The following is a 16,066-nucleotide window of genomic DNA, read 5'->3' as shown; positions in this document are numbered from 1 at the left end:
GAGGCCCCGGACATTTAGGGAGCAGAAATTTAACTTAGCCATGTTTAGGGACTGCAGCTGCAGCATGGTGGAGACCACCTAGAATGTTGGACACTAAAGGTAAAGAACCACAAAAAGAGAAAAAGAAAAAAAGGGGGGGGGGGGAAGGGAAGCGGGGGAGCAAGAGAGAAAGGTAAAAATAAAATTGGACCCCTAGGGGGGAGGAGCAGAGGCCACCACAGAGAGTCGACAGTCACTTGGGCCTTACCGTGCACCAGAAAGGTGAGAGGAGGAGGGGGAGAAGCAAAAACAGATAGTATTATTGTAGACAAAAAAAGAAAAGAAGGGGGGGGGGGGGGGACAAAAAGCAATATTTAACACAAATACAAACATTGAAGTGGGGTTCACTCAGAACCAGAATATCAGCAGCCCCTTCAATGGAACTCAGGCCTCTGAATAGCCAGGGCACACCCGCATGTAAATGCATGAGCAGAGTTCCTTCAACCTGTATCGATCAGCCATGCGGGGAGCCAGGCGGCAAATGCGCACCACCTCGTCCCTATTGGCGTCTTCTCCTTCTTCTAGGGTCCCTATATGGCTGTTGAGAAAGCTCATTCATAGGTAGTGAAGGCAGGGTTGGCCAACCCAATATTATGGGCACAGGGAGGCCGAGTATCTCACAAAAGGCCGGAGCATCCTCTGGGTTTCTCAGCTCCTTCACAATCCCTCTGTGGTGGACCTGAAGACGAAAAGGAAAACCCCCAGCTATACGCCATATCCCGGGGATGGAGTTCCTTGAGCAAAGGGCAAAGAGCCCTTAATTTAGCCCGGTGAATCTGGATAAGTCAGACAGTATTTGAAGCCATGCCCCCTCATGCAGTATTTTGCATCTCTCACTGGCTCCTCTCATTATGTCTTCCTTCAGTTGGAATTTATGAATCCTGCAAACTATGTCCCGGGGTCGATCTGGGTCCCTATGACATCTGTCCAACTCTAACGGTGCATCACATGGAGCCTCTTGCAGGTCATTGAAGATGCTTCGCACTATCACTTCTAACCAAGGGGGCTCTATATCCTCAGGGAGGCCTCTGATACAGATGTTATTTCTGCAACCCCTGTTTTCCACATCATCCAGAGGAAGTGTAACTGGTGGGATATGGTGGCCAGGGCAGACTCATAGTATTCCTCTCTATCAGCAAGGGACGCCACATCACCCTCAGTCGTCGAGACGCTGTCTCTCAAGTTGAGAATGTCTTGATAAATGGAGCATATCTAAGCCTTGTATGCAGACTCTAAGCACGAGGCATACACCTCCATATTCCCTCTAGTAGGAATAGATTGCAACTAGGCTCTCAGTTCACGGAATTCGGACTTTGTATATTTGTGACCCACTTGCTGGGGTGGGGATGCAGTAGAGACCCATGAACTGTCCGTTAACAATTCCTCCCTTTGCAGGAACCCTGCGCTTTGGCCGTTCTGCGTGACAGCTTTTGGATAGGTGTTAATTGTAGCTGGTGACTGTGCCCCCTCTGCGGGATTCTGGTCCCCTCTCGCTGGGGTAGACAGGGCGCATTGAGGATCTGGCAGGAGCCACCTGAATGGGGGCTAATAAAGAGCCCTGCAGCTCCATCTTGTGTAACAGTGGGGGCTGGGGGAGACAGTCCTTTCATAAAAATGGTGGACTGCACCCCTGATGGGGGTTGGGGGCAGTCTTCAGAGTGCCTGGTGCAGGTGTTCATCTTTTGCAGATGTAGCTGTGGTGCCCCTCTGTCCCCTCCATCATACCTCCACGAAAGCTGTCACGTGGAGCTTGTTGCCTCAGGGCTGGAGGGATTACCGCCGAGGTCTCGTCCCTGCTACGTGCACCCATTACTGCCACTGTCTCCTGTGGGTGCAGAGGTGGAGGAGCGGGGAGAACCTCCGTTCACCTCATGCTGCTCAGGAGAGGTGCTGTGTCCTTGCAGCACCTCCTCACGTTGCCGCCGGCCCCATCTTCCGTCCCTCCGCGGCTGGATCCTGGCCTCTGCCCGCCGATAAGAAAGGCATTTAACCCCTGGCCTGTTCCACCTCTTGATGGTCTCCGTGTGGTGATTTTATCCACACGGTGGATTGTCAGTGAGTGCCTCCGGTAGCAGGAGCTCTTACGGCCAGTCCAGGCCACACCCCCTCCACTTTCACTTTTTAGTACATAACGCTCACTGAGCACTATGTACCCGGGAAAGGAGAAGGCAGAAGGGTTAAAAACTGTTTCTGTCTTCTCCTCCGAGTCCCCAGCTGTGGACTTGACCTGCTCATGCTTGATTGCAGGAGTAGAGGCTTTAATCCCGTGCCATATTTATATGATCGGGCAGGATTAAAGCCCAGGACCAAGCACCGTAAATTTACGGTGCATAGTCCTTAAGCAATTAAAAGACATCGCATGGCACTTGCGTGCGATGTGCATGCGAGTGTGCCGCAATGTTTTCCATTGAAATAAATGGGGAAATAGTTGCAATCCTATAATGCGTGTGAAATGCACGTATGAGGATCACAATTTCACAGAAGCGATGTGGTTTTTAATCAAAAACGCTTCGCATCGCTGTGAAAATTGCTCAATATTGTGCTTGACTGTGAGAATGTAGTCTAAATAAGCCCTTATGTACATAATAAGACTACAGTAAAACAAAATTTACCACAGGGTGAAAAAGACACCATCATGGGACAATAAACATCAGTCTCAATAGGAAAGAATGAATACAAAGCTCACAGCGCCCAAAAGGTAGTCATCTAGATAAGGGCTCCATCAGACAGACGTATTTACGCACTTAATTCAAATTCGTTCAAGGTGCTGAAACCTGTGCAATTACGCATACCTTTGTCTGAAGGAGCCATGACTCAAACAATCGTACTATGCACATAAAGTGCATCAAAATGCTATTGTACAGTAGTAGACGGATGCCATTCTTGGACCTCGCTGCAGACATGGGTTAAGTACTTCTTTATGCCCCTTTTACTCTTTGGTATTGCAGTAGGTTATTGCACTTCATGGATGTGAATGTTATTCCTGGATGCTTAGTCTACGGGGGTTTACTAACTCCATGAGCCTATTACTTCTAGTAATTTATAGTTGCATTTTATGTGCATATTATACGATAGTTTATTATGAGTTATCTAGATGGCTACCTGACACTCAAACATCTCATGAACAAAACTGTGATTTTGCTGTGATTTTTTCATGGCGATATCGCGACGACCAGTGTAAAGGAGCCCTTGGGCCGCTTCCTCATGGGCTCCAAAATCGCGCGATTTTGTAGCAATGCAACAGTGCTACAAAATGCATGTATGAGAAACCCATTGTTTCCAATGCAGTCTTTCACATGAGAGATGTTTTGTAGCCTGCGATATTGCTAGAATACAAAATCGCTGCATGCTCTATACAGCCGCAATTTGCAAGGTTTTGTAGCCAATGCTTCCCTATGCAGCCTTCCTTTCTGTTGCATTGCATTGCACGAAAACACATTTTTCTTGCAGTGCGCTGCAACTTTTACAGTAGGAAGTCCTAATGTAAAAGCCCTAAAATAAGCCCTGGCTGCAATAAAAAAAAACAGATACATCACCTAACAGCCGCTGTCACACTTCTCTGCAGCTCCCTGGCACTTGTCTTCAGTCTTCAAGCAATTCTTCCTAGTACGGGGTTTGAAAAACCCCACCTCCAGGAAGCGCTGCCTCTCACTGGCTGAGACACAGCACTCGAGAACCAATCAGAGCCAGCGCTCGATGAACCAATCACAGCTATTCATTGAATAGGTTGGCTTACTGCACCTTTTTGTTTGGTGTGCGCTTGTTGTGCAGCCTGTTATATTGGTTAGGTGGCAGTTTAGCAATAGTTATAATGATTCTGTGTGTATATAGAGATTTTTGGGGTATATTGTACGCCTATACAGTTGCATAATGTATTTCCACTACTAACTGAGATTTAAAAAACACAGTGTAAGGGCAGTTGCAGACAACTGTATGCGCCTTTGCGCACGCTTCAGCACACTGTATTTGCGCAGTCAACGACTTTGATTTTCGTGTGCGTCGTTGTGCATAGTATTATACAGCAGGTACTATTTTTCTTGCGTGCACAAAAAACGTTCATGAGAACAAACCCATTGAAATACATAAGTTCTGTTCTCTACGGATTGTATGCGCAAATAAGGTCTTCTGAAGGAGCCTTCTAAGGGCTTTTTCAGATGACCATGTTTGCGTGCGTTTTTGCATACGTAAAATATACACGTTCAATGCACAGAGAACAGGACCCATTGATGTAAAAAAAAACTGCTCTATCTTTTTGTGTTTTGCACAGCAAAATCCCCGTAGAAGTCTATGCAAATGCACATAATACTGCACACTTTTGTGAAAACTAGAATACATCATTTGACTAAATCGCCTTTAAAATCCAGGTGGGTGTGTTTTGCGCAAGATGTGAACAGGCCCTGCCTGAGCAAAAAATGCAGTACTATACGCCAAGATGCATGCAAATCAACCTTGTTCGCTGTGCATACTTTGCGTTGAGGTGAGCATATTTGTGCATACGGTCGTCTGAATAAGCCCTACCATGGCGGTCTATTGAAAATCAGTTAACTGCACATTTGAATACACGTGGGGCTACGGGATCCTGATTAGAGTTGAGCGAACGTACTCTTCCGAGTTGATGCTCATTCGAGTATTAGCATACTCGATGGTGCTCGCTACTCGAGCGAGCATCACACCGTGTTCGACCCCGCCCCAGTTTTGGCCCCTCCCCGCTGCGCACGTCAACGGTGGTTTGTGGCTGGCTTGGTGGAGGAGAGAGAGAGATGAAAAAAAAAAAAGCTTGGCAACCAGCATGTCCCATATAAAAATTCTCGAGTCTCCCACTGAAGTCAATGGGGTTCGTTACTCGAATAGAGCTCTCGAATTTTACAAAAAGCTCGACTCAAATAACGAGGACCCAAACATTTGGGTACTCGCTCATTCCTAATCCTGATACATCCTGGCCAAGAGTATGTTGAAAAGTCACTCTTTCGGCATACAGCTGCCCATTGAAGTCTATGGACACTAGTTTGGTGTGAAGGCAGTGTCCGCTATCTTCTGCAGCGATCCGCCTGAGAACCAAATGAGATTGTAAAAAACATATTGCACAATTTGGGTATGTTTACACATCATGGACAAAATCCAGGACAAAATCTGCGTGAAAATCTACACTAAAATCTGCATCTGGCTTTCGGTGCAGTTTTTGACCACAGAATTCAGTCGCTGCATTGCAATGAAAGAATTCTGTGTCGAACATCTGCGCCATTTCTGCAACTAATAGAACAGTTACGGATTTCAAAATCTGCGTCATTACTCTATTCTGCTGTGGGATTTCTCTGCTGTAAGTGAACGGGGTTTGTTCACTTACATTGTGCTGTACATTGCTCAACATGAAATCTGCACCCGCAATTCTGCAGCCAATCTCCAATGTGTGAACTCACCCTTAGGCCTTATTCACACAACCGTATTTACACAGTTATTCAGCTGCGACAAAAAATCTTGACCATCTGAAGCATTGGATTCCAATCCATTCATTCAGATTAACAATTTTTGGGCACGTAAAAAAAAGTGCATTGGAAAATGGCACATCGGCAACCATTTTCGGTCGCCGATTTTATACGCCACGTCAAAAGATAGGTCTTGTGCTGTCTTTTGCTGCGATACTCAGGAAGCTCCCATAGACTTCAGTGGAATAAGGAAGGTGGAGAGAGTCACCCGGCGGACATCACTGGGAAAAGATGTGTTCTGGCTCTACTCAAGCATCATTGGTCATTCAGAGGATTTTACAGTGATTGAGGGTTTTCATCACTACTGCATATTTTTTTAAGACTTGCGCTATCTTTTGCCAAGATACACAGGAAGCTCCCATAGACTTCTATGGAAACTTGAAAAAAATGGAGGGGGAGAGACTTACTCAGCGTACAACACTGGGAAAAGAAGACAGCTGGCTGTATTTAAGCATTATTGGTCATTCCAAGCATTTTATAGCGATTGATGGTTTTCATCGCTTCTGCATATTTTTTTGCCGGTAAAGTGGCCCGTGTGAATGGCTGAGAATATATAGCTAAAATTTGTGACTTGAATGCAGCAATTATTCATTCATGCGATTATACGGTGCATAGGGGCAAATGTATTAATGCATAAGGGTAATGTGAAGGGAGCCTAAGAAGTATTTAGTTTTTAACAGCCAGAGAATACACGTCATGTAATTGATTGGTTTGGGTAACTTTTCCACTTTTCCATTGCACTAGTTTCGATGAATCCCCTCCATTAAATCTACAGAGCAATTGGCTTCATGACACAAAAAAAGTTTGGTACGGTGTTAGCCAGTAGAGCAAAATGTGATTGTTCCCAGTGAGAGAAACCAAGTAATCTTGTAGATATGATACCTTTTAATGGCTTACAAAAATACATGATGTTACAGCGAGCTTTCATATCTACAGCTGAGAACGATAACATTTTTTTCATCATGACTAGAGATGAGCGAGCGTACTCGGATAAGCACTACTCGCTCGAGTAATTGGCTTTATCCGAGTATCGCTGTGCTCGGGTCTAAAGATTTGGGTGCCGGCACGGAGCAGGGAGCTGCAGGGGAGAGCGGGGAGGAATGGAGGTAAGATCTTTCTCTCCCTCTCTCCCGCCTGCTCTCCCCTGCTCCCCGCTGCGACTCACCTGTCAGCCGCAGCGGCACCCGAATCTTCAGGGACGAGCACAGCGATACTCGGATAAAGCCAATTACTCGAGCGAGTAGTGCTTATCCGAGTACGCTCGCTCATCTCTAATCATGACACATAATGCAACATTTAATTAGGCCACATTTGGCTGATAAAAATGTTAGAAAATTGCAATATTCAGTTTGCATTTAGTTGACCTTGGAAGAGGGATCAGTCTGATTACTATTTTCATAATAGCATATAATGAACTCTTACATGTTTTGAGGTATTGTTCTCCATAGATCTGCTTGGTCTCAGCAGGCAACATCTTCCATTTATCCTCCACACTCTTCTTCACTATAGGCAACATTGCAGTGTTTGTTTTGAATGCCCCCGGTTCAACTATCGAAACTTTTACCCCAAAATCATTAAGTTCCCGTCTAAAAATAAAAATATATACAGATCAAAAATATGCAGATTCATCAGATTTGTAGTAACCAAAATGTAAATGAAAAGTTTATAAACTGGTTCATAATTATCTTTTGTGTACTGCGTGACAACCCTGAAACGTAACTCCAAATTTCCAAAGATGTTTAATACGGTTGGCTTATTCCTTTTCCAAAATGTGATATTATTCAAAATTAGCTCAACCCTTTTAGGACCAAGCGTGGTAGATTTCGAGCAATTGGTCTTGGGCTTTAATCCCGTCTGATAGCAAAAATACGGCATGGGATTAAAGCTTCTGCTCCTGCAATTAAGCAGGTGCGGGTCGAATCCTCGGTCACAGCCAAGGACCAGGAGGAGAAGGGAGAAGCGGTTTTTAACTGCTTCTGCCTTCTCCTTTCCAGGCTACATAGTGCTAAATGAGAGTTACGTACTAAGGAGAGAAAGTGGAAGTAATACTTCTGCTATGTGGCCCAGGGATCACATGACTGCCAGATGACCCCTGGCACAGCAGAGTTGCAGGGTCCTAGTAGACCCAGATCAGATCTGTTAGAGATTACTACTAGAGATGAGCGAGTATACTCACTAAGGCTAACTACTCGAGCGAGTAGTGCCTTAGCCGAGTATCCTCCTGCTTGTCTCTAAAGATTCGGCTGCCGGCGTGGGTGACAGGTGAGTTGCGGCGGTGAGCAGGGGGGAGCGGAGGGGAGAGAGGGAGAGAGAGAGAGATCTTTTTTTTTTAGCTTTTTACCCCCAATAAAACTAAAAAAATGTAAAAGAAAAAAGTCAGTGAAAACAGATAATAAAAATAGCCCTATATGTCATGGAAAAAAATGCAGCAAATATAATTTTGGTACCTGAAGAAAATAACATGAGGGAGTAAAACCACCATATGGGTAAAATCCCTAAATGGTCGTTTAGGACCAAAACACCTTAGTCCTTAATGGGTTAAAGGATTCTAATCATATGGCAACCAGTGTGAACACTGCTGTCTTCACAAATAATGGTGCACACAATACAAAGACAACTTATTGAACCTCTTTATTTCACAGCTGAGCAGTCAGAGGACAAGCCTGCTCCCCTAAAAGCCTAAAGATCATAATAAAAATGAGTACACATAGCTTATGAATTCGATGTATTGATGAAGAGACTCTCCGTAATTTCCATATTATCATTGGAATGGAAAAATAGATTATACATGTCAATAGGGATATAAACATATTCCATATGTGCTATTGACTTTCAATGTAAGAAAATGTATACCTAAATACCTCAAAAATTTCAGCCTGCGTCGGGCTGGTACAATTTTTTATACCATGGAACAGTGCACTATGTACTCTGTTCAATATACAGGCACAAGAACAATGGTTTGGTGTACGTTTTTTTTTACAATGGGAGACTTTTAGTGATGTATCCTATTGTATACCTCAGGCCAGTATATGTCAGTATATATATTTTTTTCTGGTATGGAATAGTGTAGTAGACTCTATTCTATACAGATAGAAAAATCAACCAATCAGCTGACCTGCAAACACCATGCATCTGCCAAACAGCGTGCACATTGTTAATTCCGATAGCCAAAGGATCCATATATAAACTTGGGGATAAAATAGATCCAACATGAAGCTGTGAGGCAAAAATACTTTAGGTTTTTTAGAAAACCAGTAGTCCAAAAGGTCCAAAAAAGGTAGAAAGTTTCGGAAAGCAAAGGATGTTTCCCAAAATGCATAGTTTATCACCTCTTTCTACCTTTTTTTGGACTGTGTTTCTCTGTTAGTTTACTATTATTCTATGCAGAGGTATATGTATCCCGCTGTATGTATATGTGGTGGGATATGTTGCAACCTTCCATTGGAGTTGTACGTCAAGAGAGCCTCCTGTGGTATACTTCCAATGTAGGCTCCAAAGGTGATGTCAGTAGAGCCTAACATAGAATGGGGTGTGAATAGGGTGACCATTACAAAGCCCTTTACAACAGTTTCTGGTGTAAAAAAGTTGCAAATGTGGGAATTTGGGCAACTATGTGCAACTTTTTGGCTTTTTCTTCCAACTGCCATGGTTGCCCCTGGCCGACAGATTTATGTTTAATTTAGACCACAAACTGGCTAGAAGTTTAAATTAGCTAGAAGGGTACACCAGGTTGGATCTGGCGTACAGGTCTGTGTAGGTGCGAGGAGCTACCAAGATATGAAGAGGTGTGTGACTCATCATGTATGAGGCACATCGTGCACCGGAGTAAATGCAGGGCTTAGTACATTTAATATCAGGGATATAAGGGATTCCATTGTATTAAAATGTTTATGTCCAACTCCTCGTGTTTAATAAATTATATTCACCTTAAGTTATCGGAAAAGACTTCCACGCCATATTTGGAGATATTGTAACCTCCTGGAATAAGAGGCAATCTGCCTACAATACTGGAAACATTAACAATCCTTCCTTGGGCTTTCCTGAGCAGTGGTAGGAAGGTCAGTGTCACATCGATCATTCCCATCAAATTCACATCCATAACCTTAAGAAAATCATCTTTTTTCAGCCATCCAAAGGGAGCCATTTCACCAGGAATCCCAGCATTATTCACCAGACCCCAGAGCCCTACAAAAAAATGTTGAATATACAAAGCATGTTTAAATGGGCGTCAAACTGGGACAGACTTCAAGGGCTGTTTACGATGGGAACATGTAGTGACCATGAGTTGTCATTACTAAGTGTTAATACAATTCTGGGAAAGTACGGCCATAGAACTGTGCGTTACTGTGAGGATTCTAGGTTGTTTTTCCCGTTAAATAGGCTGGATAGATGTCTATACTGGAGCTGGAGGATCAGAGAGGTTAGATCAGAGGATAGAACAGCCTCCGTTACTCAGTGTTATTTAATGTAGTTGTCCTGCCCCTCAGCTCTGTGTTGCTGGGAGGACCCCAAAGTTTTTAAAAAACATTGTACAGTTCCAGAATCTTCAGAAAAGAGAGTGCATGAGGTGTAGCAACAGAAAGCTTTTTAGGGAAATCAACATAAACCTCATGCAGTCTTATTTCTGGGTCTAAAGAAGGAACAAAGTGCCAGATACGTCATTGTAGGAGTCTTCCCAGGCCCCAGTGAAAAATCTGGATAAACAGTATAGAATTCTGTTATAAATAACGGTATCTCCAGTCACCACCTCTAAACTTGGATCTTGGAAACGGTAAGGAATATTCCCCTGTATGCCACCTGAAGCTACAATAAATGTAAGCTTGTTTGCTGTTAAACTCTTTCTGACTCCTGGAGCTCCGTTCCACTAGGGATCTGCACCATGCTACACTCGTCCCCAGGAGCACATACCATATTGTTGTCGATCATACACTGTAGTGCAGCTGGGTGGGAGTTAGAGACATTAGCTACCCACCTGTCCTAGCTCATTACAAACATATTGTGTGAAGTTTTTTTTCTGTAAAATGATAGCATAGTTATAGGATTTGACCAATTGTTAATTATTGGTGGCCTTTCAACAGAAGTTACCTGGAAACGTATTGTATGCCATTACAGCCTTTTATGTTTGTATGTGTGTGTGTTATCTATTGCCATCAAAGGACCTTCTAAATTCTGGTTTCTCTACCTCTGGCTTCACCATGCGGGGGTGGGGGTGGGGGGGGGGGTGTTTCTACCAGACTCCTCCTTCAAGTAAGTGTCATTTTCAGTCTTTGATATTCATGTGTACTGGACAGACCCAAACACGGGAGTTTTTAAAATTTATTTTACTCTTTTTTTTTTTTGCTACACCAAACCTTGCTTGGATTTTGGATGCTCTACCAGTTGTGGAAACCACAGATCTTCAGGGTGCTTCTTCTAATTTTGGCTTACGTGGACTGCAAGTGTGACGGTTGGCCCAGTCCCTGGGTCCAGCTGTTTACACCAGGTGAGTCCCCTACCTTTTATTTTGTTTGCATTGTTTAAACTCTGAAGCGCTGTCCTATTTACAAATATATTCCTTTTAGCAGAATAGACCATTAATAGTAGATCAGCAGGAGTCTGCCATCTGGGATCCCTGCTGAAAAGCTGTTCTCCAGGCCAGTACTCTTGTGCACTCAGCTTATTTTTGCAGGAAGTGGACAACTCTGTTCCCACTGCAGTGGTTAGGCTTGGTATTACAAACAATGTTCCCACTGAGTGTAATACCAAGCCTGGCCACTGCAGTGGGAACATAGCTGTCTGCTGCCTGAAGAAATCAGGTCAGTGCATGAGTACATCACTCTTTCAAACAGCTGATCACTGGGGCGTTCCCGGGAAGTGGACCCTGGCAATCTATTATTAATTGCCTATTCTAAGGATAAGGAATAACTTTATGATCGATCCTGGTCTAATCTCTGGGACCTCTACGACTCCCGACAGTTGGGGTTCTGAAGGTGCCTATATAAATAGAGAGTGGAGGACGCACATGCACACTGCAGCTCCATTTATTTCAGTGGGAGCATCGGAAATAGCCAAGTACTTAGCAATCTCTGGCTCTCCTATTGAAATGTATGGAGTGACAGTGCATATGTGCATCTTCCACTCCATTCATAAGGGAACCTTTATGACCCCTGTTCTCGGTGGTTGGACCCTCACTGATCATACAGTTATTACCTATCCTTTGGATGGAGATAACTTTATAACTTTGCACAACTCCTTTAATGGTTCATACATTTTCGTAATTAAATGTCAACTATGAAAGAAAGTTTCTGAAACTTACAAAAAAATGGCCCCAGGGTAGTGAATGGCATAAAAATATATTTTTTAAAATGACTCACCTCTATCAACGAGGGCGTGTGTGATATGGGGTTTACTCTAGTGCTATCTGCTAGATATATGGTTATGACCCTAGTGACAAGTTTTAGTAATCATATGATATTGCAGGTGCTATTGGGGCACAATAGTATGTAGAATTGCCTCACATGGGAAACTAAATCCAGCACTTGGGTGAGTGCAATATTTTGGCTGGGGGGATTGGTGAATTGTTCTTAGGGTACAAAATTGCACACAACTTGTGCATAAAAATTACAGTAATGCAGCAGCGTTCCTTCCACAAAAAACACTATGCTCATGCAAATACGCATACGCACTGGAGAATCCGGCCTAACTTACCTCTGTCTCCAACAACACGAGACACCCACTGAGCTGCAGAGCTCACACTCTTGCTGTCAGAAACATCTAGTGTTATAGTTTGTAGTCTACTTGATGTCTCCCTCTTCAGGTCTTCAGCCCCCGTCTCTGTAAGACACGCTGCTATAACCTTCATTCCACGTTTATCCAGTTGTTTCGCCAAAACATTTCCAAATCCGGTATCGCATCCGGTAATGAGGACATATTTATCAGAGAGATTCTCCAGCCTGTGACTCTGTCTGTACCATCTGTATATTAGTAGTAAACCCAACAGCAGCGATACAAGGAGCCACATGATGGAAGAGCTAGTTAAAAAAAAAAAGGAAAAGAATAGAATAATAGAAAAGTAATTTGTATAATACTTGGGGAAAAAAAGAGCATTCATTGTGACCATATCGAGCATGCTTTCTTCAGCATTGCTCTAAAACAGTGGTCTACAACTCCCAGCACACCTTACAGCCTTCAGTATCTATGAGGCTTCACAATTTTAGTGCAGCTTTTATTGCCTTTTTGAAGCCAAAATCTGGATTGGACCTAAAAAAAGAAGTTAAATGTATCCTTTCTTTAGGAGCCACTTCTGGTTTTAGCTAAAAAAAAAAGCTTCCAAGAATTGCCCTGAAATACAAGTGTAGAAATAATAATCTTTGTATAGTGAAGGGACGTACCTCTTAAAGAGTGCCTTGTGGAACACCCTATGGATTCTCCACGTGTCCGGCAGGGCTAACTTGTACGCCATAGGATTGATGACTCTGGTGACTGGGAAAGGCCCACAAATCGGGGGGGGGGGGGGGGGCCAGCTTCAAGGAAGGCACTTTTAATTTCAAATTCTTGGACGACAAGTATACTAACAGGCACACAGAAAACGGTTCAGAAATAGTACGGGTGTCTCTACTTAGCACCGCACCCCTAGACTGTTCCAAATTGTCCATAAATGCTCAACATGGTTCTCCAAATCAGGAGAGAGAACTAGAATGTCATCCAAATATACAACCATGAACGTGCCCAGAATGTCAGGTAAAATGGTATTCATAAACCCCTGGAAGATAGCTGGAGTGTTACATAACCCGAATGGCATGACTAGACATTCAAAATGCCCCAACAGAGTATTAAACACTATTTTCCATTAATCCCCCTCTCTGATACGAATGAGATTATATGCTCCCCGAAGATCGAGCTTGGGGAACCAGTGGGCTCCTATAACCTGGTTGAGGAGGTCAGGAATCAGGGGCAACAAGTACTGATTTTTGATGGTTATCCTGTTTGAAGCTCTATAATCGACACAGGGCCGAAGACCACCATCCTTCTTTTCCACAAAAAATAACCCTGCCCGTGCGGGTGATTTGGAAGGACGTATATGCCCCTTGGCAAGACTCTCAGTAATATAATACTCCTTCATCGCCTCGCGTTCTGGGACTGTTACATTTTATATTCCTCTCTTGGGGATCTTGCTCCCAGGAATGAGATCGATTTTGCAATCCCATTAATGGTGCGGAGGTAACGTCTCCGAAAGTTGTTTCGAAAAAACGTCAGAAAAATCCTCTATATATGGAGGTAACCCCCGCAAATTACACTCAGTGGAATGCACCTGGAATGAAGCCAAATGCTTACGGTAACCTTGCCCCCATTGCACTAGTTCTGAGGTGGCTCAATCAATCTGGGGATTGTGGAGCCGGAGCTAGGGTAGCCCAAGGACTAAATCAACTGAAAGGCTCTCCATCACTAGAAACGAACACACCTCAGAATGTGGCGCCCCAACAGAAAAATTTAGTTCAGGAGTCTTCTTACTGATTAACCCCGCTGACAACGGAGTGGAATCAATACTGGAGACCCGGATTGAAGGATTCAACCGTAAAAGACATGCAGACATTGATTTGACAAACTCAAAATTAATGAAGTTCGTGGCAGCCCCCGAATCAATGAAGGCCCATCTGTTGAGGTGGTGAGCATTATAAGAAATAGCGAATGACACAAACAATTTGCAACATTCTGGAAGTACCTGAGCTTCTAGGTGATCCCTCCGGACATCGCCTAGGAGCGGAAGTTTTCCGACGGCTGTTTGAGGCAGTTGGCGACCCGATGACCTGGACCTCCGCAATAAAGGCATAATCGGTCCCTGAGCCAGAATTCCTTGCATTCCTTTGCGGATATAGAGCCCACCTCCATAGACTCGACTACGTTGGTAGCTGAGGTCATGGGCAAACTCTCGGATCCGGTCACGGGTAGTTTGGTCTGAGTCTTACGTCAGGCCCTAAGGCGACAGTCAGCCTTTACTGTGATAGTCATAGCCTGCTCTAATGTCTCGGTTCCAGGTGCGACAACAACAGATTTTTAAAGGACTCAGACAACCGAGTTAGAAATAAATCTTTCAGAGCGCGGTCATTCCATTTTGACTCCACACAAAACTGCCGAAACTGGGAGCAGAATTCTTCCGTGGGAAGTCTACCCTGCCGAAGACTCAATAATTTAATCACGGCATACCCTGCTCTATCTGGCTCGTCGTAAATCTGCCCAATGGCCGTAAAAAAGACATCTACAGATTGGCAGGGCCGTGAGTCAGGTGGTAGCGAGAATGCCCAGTTTTGAGGGTCGCCTCTCAAAATGTGAAATAACTATGCCCTCCCTCTGGTATTTAGAACCCGACGAGTGGCGACATAATTCAAAACATAACCGACATGCTTCCTGGTAAGAAAAAAATGCCCTGCGGTCCCCAGAAAAAACGTCAGGTAGAGAGACCTTAGGCTCGACCCCCGACCCCAGGACTGCAGCTGTTGCAGCAGAGGCACTGGTGGCACACTGCTCCTGTAACTAGAGCCGAGTGGACAGGTCTTGCACCACCCTGGTCAAGACCTGAACTTGGTTGGCTAAAGCCGTAACAGCCTCCATGTCAGGGGTCAGACATGGAGGCCGAAACGAGTATCCAGCAGCAATAGGGCCAGTGTTTCTGTTATGGCCGGCAGGGACAGATTGACAGGGGATCCCTACACCCGCCCTCTCCCGTGTCCCTACCTACTTGCCCCCCTGGGCTAGGCCCCAGGATGACAACTGGGTGACGGTCCCTGCGCTGCACTAGGGACAGGGACCCCACAGAAGAAGGGACAGGGAAATTGAATGGGAGCACTGAGAAAACGGACAGAAAACAAACGGAGCAAAGCAGAGAGTCGTTGAGAAGCAGGCAGGGTCAAAACCGGAGGACACGTGCGAAGTACAAAGGGCAAACAGGAGGCACAGTCAAGAGAAGTCCAAAGTCAAACACGAGAAAATCAGGTCAATAAACGCGGGTGTAGGCAGAGCGAGTCTAAACGAAACACTGGCAATGAGAGTCTGGGTCAGCCAAGAGGGTGAGAAGAAGTCACAGGAAAATAAATGTAGTCTTGGCAGCATCCAAAGTGATAAAATTAAGTCTTCTTTATTCCTCCATAAAAGTACAGTAACGAGCAACGTTTGACCGTTTACAGAAAGAAATACGGTCTTTGCCAAGCTCAGTTAGTTGTGATAAAACTCACATTTAAATATACAGCAACACCACAAAGCACAGGTACAATACATCAGCTAATTAATCAAGTGAATTAACCCCTTCATGTCTTCTTGATACCAAGTCACCAATCTCAGTTGAATATCTACTAATTTAATGTTCACCAGGTAGGTCGTGGTTAACAGAAGTTAATAGAGGGCATGTCAGCCAATCAATCTTACTTACATCCCGCACTGACTAATGGACTAAATGAGCCCTTGCCACACCTAGATGAGTGTCATCGCTGTGCAGCGTCGCACATAGTATTGCATCGCAACCCTAATCCCCATGTATCTCACATGACCAACCCTGGTCACGTGACCCCCAC

The 16,066-nt window shown here is 44.4% G+C and overlaps 1 protein-coding gene across 1 annotated transcript in view; it reads right to left on the bottom strand.

The window, feature by feature from the left end:
- LOC136613318 (retinol dehydrogenase 7-like) overlaps positions 1-16,066 on the bottom strand; it is a 43,725-nt gene that overhangs the window by 21,127 nt on the left and 6,532 nt on the right. The window contains exons 2-4 of the mRNA XM_066594041.1: positions 12,210-12,532; positions 9,449-9,707; positions 6,945-7,108 (exon numbers count right to left, since the gene is read on the bottom strand). Of these exons, the coding sequence (XP_066450138.1) occupies positions 6,945-7,108; positions 9,449-9,707; positions 12,210-12,522 (736 nt within the window). The 5' untranslated portion in view covers positions 12,523-12,532. The remainder of the gene's footprint in view (positions 1-6,944; positions 7,109-9,448; positions 9,708-12,209; positions 12,533-16,066) is intronic.

The sequence above is a fragment of the Eleutherodactylus coqui genome, chromosome 1 (genome assembly GCF_035609145.1).
Source record: "Eleutherodactylus coqui strain aEleCoq1 chromosome 1, aEleCoq1.hap1, whole genome shotgun sequence".
NCBI lineage: Eukaryota > Metazoa > Chordata > Amphibia > Anura > Eleutherodactylidae > Eleutherodactylus > Eleutherodactylus coqui.
Note: the sequence above shows the minus strand (reverse complement) of the source record. Positions and strands in the feature narration are given on the sequence as shown.